The 17,957-nt window shown below is 42.2% G+C and overlaps 1 protein-coding gene across 4 annotated transcripts in view; it reads right to left on the minus strand.

The window, feature by feature from the left end:
- The window catches only part of LOC140482220 (serine/threonine-protein kinase tousled-like 1), a 142,258-nt gene that overhangs the window by 3,083 nt on the left and 121,218 nt on the right, over positions 1–17,957 (minus strand). For all 4 annotated transcript variants that reach the window (XM_072579319.1, XM_072579317.1, XM_072579316.1 and 1 more), the window contains 2 exons: positions 17,344–17,513; positions 13,836–13,974 (listed from right to left, as the gene is read on the minus strand). In XM_072579319.1, the coding sequence (XP_072435420.1) occupies positions 13,836–13,974; positions 17,344–17,513 (309 nt within the window). The remainder of the gene's footprint in view (positions 1–13,835; positions 13,975–17,343; positions 17,514–17,957) is intronic.

Below are 17,957 nucleotides of genomic sequence, written 5' to 3' on the forward strand. Positions count from 1 at the left end.
TAGGAGGTTTCAAAAGTCATCTAGAATCATATTCATTTTAATCTTTCAGTTTTGAAAACATGAACCCATAAAGCTAGGCTAAAGTATAATGGCCAAGTTTTGTTGCAATTACAAGTTTTGCCTCTTTGCATTAGCAGGTTTCATCAGACTGGCTTTGATCACAAACATACATCAAAACACTGTGATCTTCAAGTACAGGGCAACCCCCGTATCTTTGGGTCCGGTTCTGTGGTTTCAGTTCCCTACAGGTTACTGTGGCCCAAACATATCATAGGAAACGTTCCAGAACCAGGGACCAAGAATTTGTCTGTAGCTATCTGTGGTTTTGGGCTTCCGCAGTAGGTCTTGGAATTTTATCCCCTGTGGGTACAGAGTAGCCATTCCCAGAATGTCAATTGTTGATGCAATTATATCAGCAAATTAAGAATTCTGGGTTTGCATACGTAATGAAAAGTTTGACAAGGATGCTGTATGTTCATAAAGGTTTTTTTAATTGATGGTTCAGATGGAGAACAGTGTTGGTGCTTAATGGTACATTACAAATGGCAGATTACTCTCCCAAGATATGGTCCAAGTGTCTCTTCACATCTGGAGAAGTAAAAATGAGCTTGCACTTGTGTAGCAAATATATATGTGTGCATATGTATAAACACACTTATACATATATGTATAAAAAACATCCCAAAACTCTTCGCAGTCAACCGACTAACTTAAAAAAAGTGATCATGTTGATTGTGTGGATAAACATAACAGCCAATTATAACAAACAAATGGGATAAATAACAGCTCATTTCTATCTTGGTGGTGTTGGAGGAGAATAGATTGTTGATTAAGACACCGGGGTAAACTACTACTTCTTTTCAGCACACTGATATCTTTTATGTTCACTCGTGCAGCTGGATGGTTTGTTAATTTTGAAAGATTTAATCTCAGTACATGCACTACTGCGTACTTGGAGAGTCAAAGTCCTATACTCGGGTTACACTGCTATCAATGTACAGCACATTTGTACACTACTCCCCACCGTTTCCTCCAATACTCCAAAATGAAGACATCTTCATTGCACATTAAGAATAAATTCTGTGAAACAGCAGCACAGAAATTAACAGGGCAGAAGGCAATAGCCTAGTGGCATTACCACGAGACTCAGAGACCCAGATAACAATCTGGGGACCTGGGTTCAAATCCCATTACAACAAATGGTGGAATTTGAATTCAAAAAACAAATTACCTGGGATTAAGAATCTGCTGATGACCATGGAATAATTGTCGATTGTCAAAAAACCCATCAGTTTCACTAATATCCTTCCTTCAGGGAAGGAAAATCTGCCATCCTCACCTGGTCTGATCTACATGTAACTCCAGAACCACAGCAATGCAGTTGCCCTCTGAAATAACATAACAAGCCATTCAGTTGTACCAATCACTACAAAATCTCAAAGAAATGAAACTAGATTGCATGGTGGCTCAGTGGTTAGCACTGCTGCCTCACAGTACCAGGGTCCTGGGTTCGATTCCTACCTGTCTGTGTGGAGTTTGCACATTTCTCCCTGTGTCTGTGTGGGTTTCCTCCGGGTGCTCCGGTTTCCTCCCACAGTCCAAAGATGTGCAGGTCAGGTGAATTGGTCATGCTACATTGCCCACAGTGTTAGTCAGGAGTAAATATAGGGTAGGGGAATGAGTTTGGGTGGGTTTCTCTTCGGAGGGGCGGTGTGGACTTGTTGGGCCAAAGGGCCTGTTTCTACACTGTAGAGAATCTAATCAAATCTAATCTAATCGAAAACTAGCATTGACCTGGCACTGGAAAAGACAACAGCAGAAACAACCTTGCAAAGTCCTACCTACAAACATCTGGGGGCTACTGCCAAAACTGGGAGAGCTGTCTCCTACTTCCTTCAGACCAACAGGGTAGCCAGTGTCTTCCTCAGATACGTGGAACAGTCCATCTTCTACAGTTACACTGGCACTATCCCCCACCGTTTCTCCAATGCACTGAGACTGTTTTGGCGCCACCTTGTGCTCCCACGAGGAGGTTGAACAGTTCATCAATTTCACTAACACCTCACACCCTGACCTTAAGTTCACCTGGACCATCTTGGACATCTTCCTCCCCTTCCTCGACCAATCCGTCTCAACCTCTGGCGACCGACTCAACAAAGATATCAATTTCAATACCACCGACTCCCACAGCTACATGGACTACATTCCCTCCCATCCCCCCCTCATGTAAAAACGCAGTCCCTTACTCCCAACTCCTCCGTCATATCTGCTCCCATGGAAAGCAATTCCACTCCATAACATCCCAGATGGCCTCCTATGTCAAAGACCACAATTTCCTCCCACATGATCAACAATGCCCTCAAGTACATCTCCCCTCCTTGAATCTCAGCCCTCCATCTGCAACAAGGATAGAACTTCCCGGTCTTCACCTTCCACCCCACCAATCTCCAGATATGACTCATTATCCTGCGCCATTTCCACCACCTACAATCAGACTCCACTACCAGAAATATATTTCCCTCCCCACTCCTATCTGCGGTCCACAGAGACCATTACCTCAGTGACTCCCTTGCTAGGTCCACGCACCCCCACTAATCCACTCTCCACTCCTGGCACCTTCCCTTGTAACCGCAAGTGGTCTAAAACCTGCACCCACACCTCCCCCCTCACCTCCATCCAAGGCCCCAAAGGATCCTTTCACATCTGGCACAGTTTTCCTGCACATCCAAACACCTCATCTACAGTGTCCATTGCTCTCAATGTGGTCTCCTCTCCACTGGGGAGACAGGACGCCAACTTGCAGAATGTTTTAGGGAATATCTCTGAGACACACACACACCAAACAAGCCCACAGCCCTGTGGCCAACCACTTCAACTCCCCCTCCCACTCCACCAAGGGCATGCAAGTCATGTGCCTCCTCCACTGCCAAATCCAAGCCGCCCAATGACTGGAGGAAGAATACCTCATCTTCTGCATTGGGACCCTCATACCACACAGCATCAGCGTTGACTTCACCAGTTTCCATACCTCTCCTCAACCCCACTTCATCCCAGATCCAACCCAACAACTTGGCATTGCCTGCTTGAACTGTCCCACCTGTTCGCTCCACCCTCCCCTCTGATGTATCACTATCACCCCCTGCAACTGTATCTACCTATCGCCTTCCCAGCTACCTTCCCCCACCCCCACATTTATCTCTCATCACCCTTCAACTCCCCACATTCCTCATGAAGGGCTATGCCCAAAACATCAATTCTCCTGACCTGCTGTACTTTTCCAGAGTCTCTCAAACTAGTCAAGCAACACCTTGACATACTCTTACTCACATAATCATGCCTTACAGACAACAAACCAGGCACCACCATCACCATCCAGCAGAGGGGGTGACACAGTGGTATGGTATACGGTCGGGAGGGAGTTACCCTGGGAGTTATCCTCAACAGTGACTTCAGCCCCCATGAAGTCTCATGGCTTTAGGTTAAACACGGGCAAGGAAACCTCCTGCTGACTACCACGTACCATCCTCCCTTGGCTGTTGAATTGATACTTTTCCATGTTGAACAACATTTGGAGGAAGCACTGAAGATGGCAAGGGCACAAGATGTACTCTGGTCAGGGGATTTCAATGTTGACGACCAAGAGTGGCTTGGCAGCAGTACTACTGATCGAGCTGGTAGGGTCCTAAAGGACGTAGCTGCTTGATGGGTCTGCAGAAGGTAGTGAGGGAACAAGAAAAAACATACTTGACCTAATCTTTACCAACTGGCCAGCTGCAGATGCATCTGTCCATGACAGTATAGTAAGAACAACCACCGCACAGACCTTGTGGAGACAAAGTCCCGCCTTTGCAATGAGAATAACCTCCATCGTGTGGTGTAGCACTATCACCATGCTAAATGGGACCAACTTTGAACAGATCCAGCATCTCAAGACTGGGCATCCATGAGGCAATATGGGCCATCAATAGCAGCAGAACTGTACTCCAGCACAATCTGTAACCTCATGGCCTGGCATGTTCCCCACTCAACCCACTACCATCAAGCAGGGGATCAACCCTGGTCCAAAGGAAAATGCAGGCTTGGCTCAAGAGGAGGTGTCAACCTAGTGAAGCCACCAAACAGGACTACTTGCATTCCAAACAGCAAGTGATATTCAGAGCTAAGCGATCCCACAACCAATGGATCAGATCTAAGCTCGGCAGTCCTGCCAAATCCTGCCACGAATGGTGATGGATAATTTAAAAAAACTCACTGGAGGTGGTTCCACAAATATGCTCATCCTCAATGATGGAAGACTCCAGCACATCAGTGTAAAAGATAATGCTGAAGATTTTAAAATAATCTTCAGCCAGAAGTGCTGAGTAGATGATCCATCTATGCCTTCTCCATCATTACAGATACCAGTCTTCAGCCAATTCAATTCACTCCATGTAATATTAGGAAACAGTTGGAAACACTGGATGCTGCAAACACTACGGGCCCTGACAACATTCTGGCAATAGTACTGAAGACTTGTGCTCCAGAACGCGCTGCTTCCCTAGCTAAGCTGTTCTAGTACAGTTAAAACACTGGCATCTATCCAACCCTGTGGAAATTGCCCAAGTACGTCCTGTACATAAAAACCAGGACAAATTCAATCTCGCCAATTACTGCCCTATTAGTCTATACTTGATCATCTGTAAAGTGATGGAAGGTGTCATCAATAGTGCCAGCAAGCAGCACCTACTCAATGACACCCAGATAAGGTTCCGCCAGGACCACACACCTTCTGATCTCATTTTGGCCGTAGTTCAAACATGACTAAAAAAAGCTGGATTCCAGAGGTGAGGTGGGAGTGACAACCCTTGATATCCAGGCTGCATTAGATAGAGTGTGGCATCAAAGAGCCCGAGCAAAACTATTGGGGGGTGGGAGGGGGGGAAAAATTCTCTTCAGTGGTTGGAGTCATACCTGACACACAGGAAGATGGTATGATTGTTGGTGGCTAGTCATCTCAGCACCCAGACATCTCTGCACAAGCGCCTCAGGGTAGTGCCCTAGGTCCAACCATCTTCAGCTGTTTCATGAATGACCTTCCCTCAACATAAGACCAAAAGTGGGGATGTTTGCCGATGATTGCACCATATTCAGCTCCATTCCTGACTCCTCAAATATTGAAGCAGTCCATGTCCAAATGCAACATTATCTGGACAATATCCAGGCATGGGCTGATAAGTGACAAGCAACATTTGTACCACACAAATGCCAGGATATGACCATCACCAACTAGAGACAATCTAACCACTGCCCCTTCACATTCAATCGTGTTCCCATCACGGAATACCCCACTGTCAACATCCTGGGGACTATCATTGACCAGAAACTCAACTGGACTCACCACATAAACACAGTGGCTACAAGAGCAGGTCAGAGGCTAGGAGTACTACACAGTAACATCTCCTGATTCCTCAAAACCTGCCCACCATCTAAAAGGTTCAAGTCAGGAGTGTGATGGAATACTCCTACTTGCCTGGATGAGTGCAGTCCCCCAGCAACACTTACAGAAGTTTGATACCATCCAAGACAAAAGTAGCCCATTTGATTGGCACTATATCCTCAGGCATTTACTCCCTCCACCACCGACACTCAGTTGCAGCAGTGTATACTATCTACAAAATGCACTGCGGAAATTCAACAGAGATGCTCAGGCAGCATCTTTCAAACCCATGACCATTTCCATCGCGAAGATCAAGGGCAGCAATAATCTGAGAAGACCACCATTTTCAATTTCCCCTCCAAGTCACTCACCATCCTGACTTGGAAATTACTTCACTGTTGCTGGGACAAAACCCTGGAATTCCCTCCCTGAGGGCATTGTGGGTCAACTCACAGCAGGAGGGCTACAACGGTCAAGGTGGCAGCTCACCACCACCTTCTCAAGGGCAATAAATGCTGGCCAGCCTCATGAATAAACTTTTTTTAAAAAAGGGCGTTAATCAACGAATTTTGTCCACGCCCATCCAAAATTCCACCTTAATCTCACTTTTCTGCTCTTGGTCCATAGCCTTCGTGATTACAGTTCCTCAAGTAAATATCAGTATACTTTATTTTAATATGAAGAATTTATTGTCTCTACAACTCTTTTAGGCAGAGTTCCAGACCTCCATTACCTTCAGAATGAAAACATTATTCCTCAACTCTCCCCTAATCCTTCTATTTTAAATCTATGCCACCTAGTTTTGGATCTCTCTAAGAGAATTAGATCCAATCACGAGATTTAGGCTGCTTAGCCTCCTTTGTTGCAAAGAGAACAATACCAACCTAACCCGATCTTTGTTCCTAGTTAAAATTCTCCAGCCCTTCCAACAGATTTCTGAATCTCTGTATTGGCGCGAACAGAACCACATCCTGTCCTTAATGTGGAAATTGAAATATACATGGTAGTTTATTTGTGGCTGAATTGCTGTTTTATAATATTCTAGATTTATTACCCTGCAGTTGTATTTTGTACATCAGCTAATAAAAGTACCCTAAGTCCACCATCAATTTCACTGCATCTACCAGTCCTGCTACCTTGAGCATCTGTGAACATGCATTCAAAGGCCTCTCTGTCCTGTCATTTATTGTGCATTCCTATGCCTAGTCTGCTTTTCCCAAATGCATTATTTCACATTTCACCTTTCACCAGACTGAATAGTGCTGATCATTTTTCTGCCAACTTGACAAGTCCACCAATTTCTTACCGTGATCTACAATTCTCTCTTGTACTATCCATTCAGACTACAACAAACATGGCACTCTCATCAACGCTTCAAAGCCTCCTCAAAGAATTCCAGCAAGTTAGTCAAACACAATCTTGCTGTCACAAATCAATGCTGACTGCCCTGGATTATTCCAAACTTCCTACCAAAAGAATGAGATCAAATACAAATAAATTAAACATAAAATACAGAAACAGATTAAGTTTGCACTGAATTCAGCAAATTACCTTGGATTTTGGGGAAACACACATAAGTGCCTTTTTTTTGTTTTTGAATATTACATTCAAAAGATTCATGATTTAAGATACAAATAAACATGTTATCATGAGAGTAAAGTTAACATTTTCAGACTTTTAATTTAGTTAATATTACTGAATAGGACCATAGGGGGTAGGTAATTCAGCCTGTTCTGCCATTCATATGAAACCTAGCCACATTCCCACTTTTGTCCCATCTCTTGATTAACAAATCAATTGGATTTAAAATTAAAAATACATCGGCAGCCTCACATGAATACATTTGGTGGCTGGATGAGGAATAGGATTTAGGATTAGGAGTAGGCTATTCAACCTCTCAACCTGGTTCGGCCATTCAATGAGATTCACGGCTGATCTGTGACCTAACTCCATATATGTACCTTTGACCCACATCCCTTAATACCTTTGCCGAACAAACATTTATCTGATTTAAAATAAAGAATTAACACAAACTGTACCCAAGTTAAAAAAATAATTCCTAAAGATCTCTTCAGTTAGATTTATCTAGTATCTCCTTCAGCCAGAGTGATAAAAATATTTTATATTTTCACTCCAAATAGTCTAAAAACTTAGAACCTATGATTACTAGCCCTGGATTTCTCAAACAGCCGGGACAGTTTCACTACCTACCCTGTTTGCTGCAACATTTTGAAAATACGATCAATCTAACCTTTAACCTTCTAAATTCTAGGGAATATAAATCTGGTTGTGTAACCACTCCACACAATTTAACTCTGAGGTCAGGAATCATTCTGCCACATCTATGCGGCACTGCCTTCAAAGGCCATATATCCTTTCTATGATGCAGCACTTGGAACTTCACTGCATTATGTATAATCTAACAAGAGCTTTAACAGTTGCAACATAACCTCTATTAAAAGTGTTGTCATCGTCCAGATATCCATATATTCTAGCCAGTAGATACAAAGGCTATAATTTTATTATCAATTTTGCTTAAAATACCTTGAACAAGAAAATAATGATCTATATCACATTCAGAGTCAGAGGTCCAGCAAACAAAATGGTGCTTTCACCCATTGAGTCTCCACTGGTCAAAATTTACGCATCTGAATTCATAAGTGTTGAATTCACCTTTACTGCCTGGCCATTTAGGAATTGTTCTATTCTACTCTTAAGTTCAAAGGGAATGATCTCCCACTTACTTACCATTCATTTAATGTATTAATCTCTGTAATTTTATGTTTTAATCTCACTGCCATCAATTTTTGTGTCATGAATATACAACATGACTTCCTATTCCTATCCCATCATCCAGGCTGCTAATAAACAGTGAATATTTAATGCTTCAACTCATTCCTTGCAGGGTGCTAGTCAAAAACTGCCAATTAAACTAACTGTTCATTACCCATAAGACGTAGGAGCAGAAATTAGGCCATTCGACCCATCAAATCTGCTCCACCATTCAATCAGGATTAGATTAGATTAGATTCCCTGCCTTGTGGAAACAGGCCCTTCTGCCCAACAAATCCACACCAACCCTCCGTCGAGTAACCCACCCAGACCTATTCCCCTACCCTATATTTACCCCTGACTAATGCACCTAACACTATGGGAAATTTATCATATCCAATTCACCTAACCTGCACATTTTTGGATTGTGGGAGGAAACCAGAGCACCCGGAGGAAACCCACGCAGACATGGGGAGAATGTGCAAACTCCACACAGACAGTCGCCAGAGGCAGGAATTGAACCCGGGTCCCTGGCACTGAGAGGCAGCATTGAGAACCACTGAGCCAACATCAGCAATCAAGGCTGATAAATTTCTGAACACCATTCTCCCAAATCTCGTATAAGATAATCAGAGGGTTAGGTAGGTTGGACAGCGAGAGCCTTTCTCCTCGGATAGCGATGGCTAGCATTAAGAGACATAGCTTTAAACTGAAGGGTGATAGATATAGGACAGATGTCAGAGGTAGCTTCTTTACTCAGTAGGTGGTGTGTGGAACGCACTGCCTGCAACAGTAGGAGACTCACCAAGTTTAAGGGCATTTAAATGGTCATTGGATAGGCATATGGACGAGAATGGAATAGTGCAGGTTAGGTGGGCTTCAGATTGGTGCAACATCGAGGGCCGAAGGGCCTGTACTGCGCTGTAATGTCCTATGTTCTCCCACTTTCTCCCGTAACCCTTGGTCCTCAAGAACCTATCTATCTCAGTCTTAAATCTACTTGATGACTTGACCTCTACAGCCTTCTGTGACAATGAATTCCATAGATTCACCACTCTCTAGATGAAGAAATATCTCCTTATCGCCATTCTAAAAGGTCTTCTCTCTTTACTCTAAAGCTGTACCCTTGGGAACTAGCCTCTCCTACCAATGTAAGCATCTTTCCAACATCCACTCTGTCTAGGCTATTCAGTATTCTGCATGTTTCCATTAGATCCCCCCTCATCCTTCTAAACGCCATTCAGTATAGTCCCAGGGTCCTCAAACATTGCTCATATATTCAGCTTTACATTCCTGAGACCATTCTAGTGAACCTCCTCTGAACACGTTCCAGGGCCAGTACCTCCCTCCTGAGACATGGGGCCCAAAACTGCACACAACACTCCAAAAGCTGGTCTGACCAGAGCCTTACAGAGTCTCAAAAGTACATCCCTGCTTTTATATTTAAGTCCTCTCAAAATAAATGCTGTAATTGCATTTGCCTTCCTAATTACTGACTCAACTACAAGGTTACCTTGAGAGAATCCTGGACTAGAACTCCCAAGTCTCTCCGCACCTCAGACTTCTGAATTTTCTCCCCATTTAGAAAATAGTCCACGCCTCTATTCTTCCTATCAAAGTGCATGACCTCACACCTTCCCACATTGTGCTTCATCTGCCACTTCCTTGCCCACTCTCCTAACCTGTCCAAATCCTTCTGCAGCCTCCGCTCCTCCTCAATGCTACCTCTAGCTATCTTTGTATCATCTGCAAACTTAGCCAGAATGCTCTCAGTTCCTTCATCTAGATCGTTAATGTATGAAGTGAAAGGTTGTGGTACCAACACTGAGCCTTGCAGAACACCACTTGTCACCAGCTGCCATCCTGAGGAAGACCCTTTTACCCCAACACACTCATTTCTGCCAGGCTTTTATTCATGCTAGCATCTTGCCTCTAACATCATGGGCCCTTGTCTTACTCAGCAGCCTCCTGTACAGCACCTTGTCAAAGGCCTTCTTGAAGTCCGGGTAGATAACATCCATTGGCTCTCCTTGGTCTCACCTACTCTTATTTCCTCAAATAATTCCAGTAGATTTGTCAGGCATGACCTCTCCTTGATGACTTTGCCCTATTTTACCATATACTTCCAAGTATTTAGAAATCTCATCCTTCACAATGAGGTTCCAGGATCTTACCCATGCCAGAGGTTAGGTTAATCGGTTTGTAATTTTCCATCTTTTGCTATACTCCCTTTTTAAACAAACAGTGTTGTCACATTAGTGATTTTCCAGTCCTCTGGGACACTCCCTGCCTTTAGCAATTCTACAAGATCACTACTAACACGTCCTCCATCTCTGCAGCTATCTCACTTAGAATTCTGCGGTGTAGTTCATCCACCTTCCAACCATGCAGTTCTTTCTCGCTCTTTCTCACAGAAGCCCTACAGAGTGGAAACAGGCCCTTCGGCCCAACAAGTCCACACCAACCATCCAAAGAGCAGAAGATGACTGTTACATCAAAACAGGTCCCTTCTTCCCCAGTACTGGTGCCAATGTCCCATGAATTCAAACTCATTTCTCCCACACCAATCTTTGAACCACACATTTACCTGCTTAAAAACTTATTTACGCTGTGCCAATTAGCTCATGGTTCAGGTAGTAATCCAGAGATGATCACCTTTTTGATTCTGCTTTTCAATTTAGCTCCTAGCTGTTCATACCCCTTTAGGAGAACTTCTGCCCTCGTTTTACCTATGTCATTGATTAGATTACTTACAGTGTGAAAACAGGCCCTTCGGCCCAACAAGTCCACACCGACCTGCCGAAGCGTAACCCACCCATTCCCCCACATCTACCCCTTTACCTAACACTACGGTCAATTCAGCATGGCCAATTCACCTGAAGTGCACATCTTTGGACTGTGGGAGGAAACCGGAGCACCCAGAGGAAACCCACGCAGACACGAGGAGAATGTCTATTCTGGTCACAGAAAACATTGTCTATGCTTCTAACTATACTATCCCCAATTACATTTCTCTTCTCTTCTCTTCTCCCCATAGTCCTGCAGTAAGAATGGTTCATCCTCTCTGTACTCCCCATTCCAATCCCCCCAGAGAGCAAAACTCTTAGTCCCTGTCCTTGCTCAACAGGTTTGAGGCTCCTGCAACTCTACCTCCTGAATCCCTCTACCTGCTTCACTTACAGCCACACCCTCCTATCCCTGACCACTGGTCGAATTCGAGTTAGTTGGTCTAAGGGGTGTGACTGTCTTAAACACTGTGTCCAGGTAAGTGTCCCCCTCTCCTACCCCTCCCTGATGTGTTGCAATGTTTGAAGCTCAGACTCCAGCTCACTGACCTCTGAGCTGGACTTCTTCCAGCAACCAACATTTACTACAGGCTTGATCACTGGGAACCACAATAGGATCCACCAGCTCCTACATCATGCAGAAACAAATCATCTGACCCTCCATCCTTATTTTATCTTCATGAAATTTCGTCACTTTCCCAACCAAATCAATAATCTGCCTTCAACTTCATTATATTCAACTTTAACTCCTAAATTCAATTCTAGGAAAGTCTCTTACGAGGAGGATTATTGAATGCCTTCCAAAGTCCATACAAGTAACAACATCCACATACATTAATTATCAGAAGGTAGTGATTTAGTGCTAATGTCACTGAACTGGTAAGGCTGAACCCAAGCCAAACGTTCAAGTCCCACCATGACAGCCGGTGGGTTATAAATTCAATTCTAAGCTGAGTAGGGTGATCATGAAACTACCACTGATTGTCATAAAACACTCACCTCATTCACTTTGTCATTTAGGGTTGAAAGTTTGTCACTCTTATAATAATAAAAGCAAAATATTGCAGATTCCTGATTTCTAAAATAAATTTTTAAAAGTGCTGGAAAAACTCAGCAGCATCTGTGGAGAGTGGAGCAGAGTTAACATTTCAAGTCTTCTTTAGAACTGGTTCTGGACTCCTGAAGAATCACTAAACTTGAAACTTTAAATCGGTCCTTGTTATCTGGTCTGGCCTAAATGAGATTCCATATCCACAATTATGGGGGGCACATGGCTCAGTGGTTAGCACTGTTGCCACACAGCACTACTGATCCGGGTTCGATTCCTGCCTTGGGCAACTGTCTGTATGGAGTTTGCATGTTCTCCCCATGTCTGCGTGGGTTTCCTCCGGTTTCCTCCCACAATCCAAAAATGTGCAGGTCAAGTGAATTGGCCATGATAAATTGCCCGTAGTGTTAGTTGCATTAGTCAGACGTAAATGTAGGGGAATGGGTCGAGGTGGGTTACACTTTAAAGGGTCGGTGTGGACTTGTTGGGCCGAAGGGCCTGTTTCCATACTGTAGGGAATCTAATCTAATTTAATGTGGTTAGGCTTTAATAGCCCTCTGAAATGTAACTCAGCTGTATCAAACTGCTAGAGAAGAACTGATGGATTTATTTAGGATATCTGGTCAGCATGGATGAGGGGGACCGAAGGGCTGTTTCCATGCTGCATATCTCTATTATTTAATAACTCAAACTAGTTATTCTTGAAGTGCCGTGTGTCATCAGTAGTGAAAGAATAATTCAGCCAGAATATGTAAAACAATGGCCTGGCAATATGCATTACTTCATCATTACCAAGTCAGGGATCTGGCTCAATTACAAGATGAGAAAGTGCTTGGAACTGCACCAAATTTACCTAAAAGTGAAGTGATGCTACAACACTGGTCTGTCAAACAGTGGAAACAGCATGTGCTAGACACAATGCCACTTCCAACGGGAAACAATGAACCACCTACATTTAACCAGAGCTAACAATCAGCCATTTTGTTTGATGTGCTATTGAAGATTGAAACTATCAGCTAAAATGTTTTGAAATTTGTCAGTGAACTCCATTGATTATGCAGTACTAATTGACTGTTAAGTTTAACAGTTGCCAAAAATAGAGTTGGAGCATCTAACATCATGGGTTCAACTATGCCCAAAATCCACATCAATTTTTAAAATTAATATTCCTCCTTTCTGGAACACAGAAGGCCTGTGCCACAAAATAAACTTACCTAGAAGCTTGCTGAATAGAGAATGTATCTATATTCACATGCACATATTTCTAGTATCTGGATATCTGACATGTTAGATATCCAGATACTAGAGTGGAAAAAGGGCTTCAGCTTAATGAATCAAAAAGTTTACCGGAAACAATAATAATCTGGATTTTGTGTTAAAATCTCTAACAGGGCTGCACTAAAAGCTGCTACATACAAGTTATTAACAACATCTCCACCAAAATGCCATTTAAAATAAAAACATTTTCCATAACTAAAAGGAAATCTCCTTCAAATAAATTTGTCTTCAAGCAAAAGAAATTTAAATGCAAAATGGTCAATCTGTTAGAACACTTAGTCAGTTCAGGTGCAATTCTTATGCACTATGCTGTAATAACCTTCAACTGAATTTTCGATTCAATGCTGATATCATGTAAACAAAAAAGTCCAAACCTTCTCAGAAGTCAACAATGCAATTTTATTAATCAAAGTTACTTGCAATATATTTTAGAAAACCTTTTAATCAATAGGAGCTATAGCTAAAGAGGAATCCCAAGCTGTGAAATGAAATGACATTTCATAAGCACTCATCTGAAATAATTTGTAGAATTTACCAGTATGTTCCAGCTCCTTGAGATGTCAGATCCATTCCATCTACAGCATTATAATTATCGTCATCCATAATTTTAGATAATCCAAAATCAGTTATTTTTATTTCGCCACATGCAGTTCCATCAACCAAAAGGATATTACCTAAAGTTAAAATAAAATACGCGTGTTACTTGCAGTTTAGTTGTATCGTTTCCTTTATTGCCTGGTTTTAAAGTTCCACATAGCATATAGCCATATCAAAAATAACTTTTGACTTTGCAGGACTTTAAAGAAAAATATCAGACTGAAAATCTAATTATCAGCGGTCTGGAGGCACTGTCCTGACAGAAATACTAACTTGGTGGGGACATCACACACACATATCTACTCAGTTAGTAGCTAATACAAACACACAAGATTGTTTCAATGTTTTGTGGCCAGTGTCTTTCTCAGAATGCCACACCACACCACGCTAGGGCAAACAATTTGTAGAAATGCTATAACAATAGAAAATGGACAGAACAGTCATAGTAGGCAAAAGTAAGGACTGCAGATGCTGGAAATCAGAGTCTAGATTAGAGTGGTGCTGGAAAAGCACAGCAGGTCAGGCAGCATCCGAGAAACAGGATAAATCGAGGTTTCGGGGCTTCCTGAAGGGCTTTTGCCCGAAATGTTGATTTTCCTGCTCCTCGGATGCTGCCTGACCTGCTGTGCTTTTCCAGAACAACCACAGTACACTGGCTGAAATGCAAAAGCAGTTAAGTTATTACTAGCTTCTCCACATTTACAGCCAAAGACAGTGGTACCAAGTCAGTCCAGGGAAGATCCAAGGGGCGATTCCTGGCTTTGGCAGAGTGCAGTGTCCTGAGAATGCTTGGAAATGTGGACATGAGGCAAAGTGATGGTTTCCCTGGCCTTTTTCTGCCTTATTACAAGCAGAGCTCCCTCCACTTGGTTTATTTTCTGATTTTTCTCCTAAGGATCTCAGAAGAAGTTGAGCAATTGTTAATGGTGCAATTGAAAGTCTCCTGCTGATTGTCAATGCGAGATTGGATTCAGCTACATCAAACCCAGAACTCCTCCTTTCCACCTATGCTGTTCATCCATTCATAGAACCCATTTCTTAAGAAATGGAAAGAGGTGGTGGGAGGGAAGCTGTGATTGGAGGAGCTGGAGCAGCAAGTGTGGGAGAGAGAGAATCTGAGATTACCCAGGTACTTTGGCCTCCTGTGCTCACTGCTTCCAAAATCACTACTCTGTAGGTAGATCTTGCACTCAACTGTGGAATAGAGATTCTTTTTACATCGCATCATTCCTCAAGGTCAGAGTATACGTTTAAAATGACAGATTTCCAAGATGCCAATGTCAAAAATGAGCAAAACACCAGCAATTGTTCAAAGGATTTACAATGTGCATCATCAATCCCAGGTGGGGAGCAACACCATGCCTTTATGCAGAAATCTTCTAACAGAAAAACATTTCAAGATGCTTTGAAGAGATGTGGGGAGTCAGGAAACATGGAAAAAGCTGGATAAAGTGACAAACAAAAATCCAAACTCTACGAGAGGGATGCAGCATCCATGGCTAACCAAGGAAGTTAAGTACGATACTAAAAAGAAAGAAAAGTTGTAAAAAGATGCATTCAGGAGTGGTAGTCCATAAAATTGAGATTATTGTTAACAAAAACAAACCAAAGTATGACTAAAATAGATTAAAAGGTAGTAGAGAAGCACCAGTAGACATTTCAGGAGATTTTCCATAACTCCCAACACAAGAAAGAAGAATGAAAAATTCTAGAAAAAGCAGCACCATGACATGCTAAAAGTAATTAAGGATAGGGTCAAGTTATGCAAAACAAAAGTACAATGTTGCAAAAATTTGTAATAGGCAAGAAGAATGGGAAAATTTTATTATCTGGCAGAAAATTATTAATAAAAGGGAGAATTGGAATAGGATAGAAGACTAGAAAGAACTATAATGAGACAGTAAAAGCTTGTACAAGCCAAATAAAGTCTACCTTTTATATAAGATATAAAATTCTGAGGGAGTTTGACAGGGTTCACATTGATTGAATGTTTTCACTTATGGGGAATCAACAATGGGGTCAGAAGGACCATTTCTAATAAGGGATCTCCCATTAAAGTCTCGGTGAGTGTTACTGAACAAAGATACCTTAGAGTGCAGGTTCATAGTCCTTGAAAATGGAATTGCAGATAAATAGGATAGTAAAGGCAGCATTTGATATGCTTGTCATTATTGGTCAGTGCACAGAGTACTGGAGTTGGGAGGTCATGTTGAGGCTGTACAGGCCATGGTTTGGGCACCTTTGGAATACTGCGTGCAATTCTGGTCTCCCTGGTATAAGAAGGATGTTGTGAAATTGGAAAGGTTCAGAAAAGATTTACAAGGACATTGCCAGTGTTGGAAGATTTGAGCTAAAAGGGAGAGGCTGAGGCTATTTTCTCTGGAGCATCAGAGGCTGAGGGGTGACATTATGGAGGTCTATAAAATCATGAGGGGTAGGAATAGGGTAAATAGACAAGCTCTCCCCTGAGGGTGGGGAGTCTAAAACTAGAGGGCATAGGTTTAAGGGGATGGGGAAGATTTAAAATAGACCTAAGGAGCATTTTTTTTCATGCAGAGGGCAGTGCATAGAATGAGCTGCCAGAGGAAGTGGAGGAGGCGGGTACAATTACAATATTTACAAGACATCTGGTTGGGTATATGAACATGAAGGGGTTGGAGGGATGCAGACCAAATGCTGGCAAATGGGACTAGATTTATCTAGGATATCCGGTTGGCATAGAAAAGTTGGACCAAAGGGTCTGTTTCCATACTGCACATCTCTATGATTTTATTTCAGATAAAGAAGAAAAGTGTAATCACTCTAAGCATTATAGTCTTTGGAGTGCTCTTCCACAGAGGTCAGTATAGGCTGGAATATATTTAAGGTTACACGAGACAGATATTTGATCTGCAAAAGGGTTATGGGTTATTGAGCAGCAGACAGGAATGTGAAGTTAAGATCACAATCAGATCAGCCATGATTGTATTGATTGGCAGACTGGACTTCATAAGTCAAACATCCACTCCTAGTCCAGTTATGATCTTAAGACCTATGCGTTACCCAGGCTGAAATAAACAATAGAGATGCCCCTGATGGTCAATTTAATACTGTTGAGACTTGCACGTTAAGAATGGCCAAAACACGCTCATTAGAGTTGAGGGCTACTAGCAGACTCTGCTATATTCAGGAGAGAAAAGGGCAAAAAGAAAACAATAGAAAAATTATAATTGCTTTGTAGGATCTCAAAACAAAGCTAATTCCCAACAAGTCTCAGCACTCCTAACCTTTCACTTTTCGGCACGGAATGTATTTTTGCAATTTATTGAACGTCAACTCCAAATACTAATTCCAATTCTTCTAATACTTTAAATGAAAACTCATTTGAAAAAAAACACCAACATCAATAATAATGCACATGGCATCTGAACATGTTAGTTCACAAGGCAGACTGTGATGAAACTTACCAGGCTTTAGATCGTAATGTATAATTGGCGGTTTGATCTCATTTAAATACCGCAAAGCATTTGCAATCTGCATTACAATGGATCTTGCTTCCTTCTCAGACATCAGTTTGTGCTGCTTCAGATAGAAGTCTAAATCATTTCCTTCACAGTATTCTAACACTGTACAAAATCTAAGGAAAGACAATTTACATTTTAGTGCATAACTCTTCTAGTGGCACAGTATACAGATTTTCTGCTTGGCACCATGCGATTTGGTTGGTTTGCTATAACTGCACCATTTTCTAATTGTTCTTTGGCAGTTTGCACCTGTAGTGCAAATTTCTCACAACTGGAAGCAACACCAACATAAATTGGGTTCGGGGGAGGTTACTGACATGAAACATTAACTCTGGTCTCTCGCTACAGATGCTGCCAGACCTGTTGAGTTCCTCCAACAACTTCAATTTTTATTTAAGACCATAAACTGCCATACTTTATAACTGATAAAGACAATTCACTTTTCAAGTAAGTCTTGCCAGCTGTTACGAATCTCACTGGGGCTAATGGCAACTCCAAACATTCACCATGTATACATTATTCCCATTATTTTGAGGTGGCATCAAAACATAGTATCT

The sequence above is a fragment of the Chiloscyllium punctatum genome, chromosome 10 (genome assembly GCF_047496795.1).
Source record: "Chiloscyllium punctatum isolate Juve2018m chromosome 10, sChiPun1.3, whole genome shotgun sequence".
Lineage (NCBI taxonomy): Eukaryota > Metazoa > Chordata > Chondrichthyes > Orectolobiformes > Hemiscylliidae > Chiloscyllium > Chiloscyllium punctatum.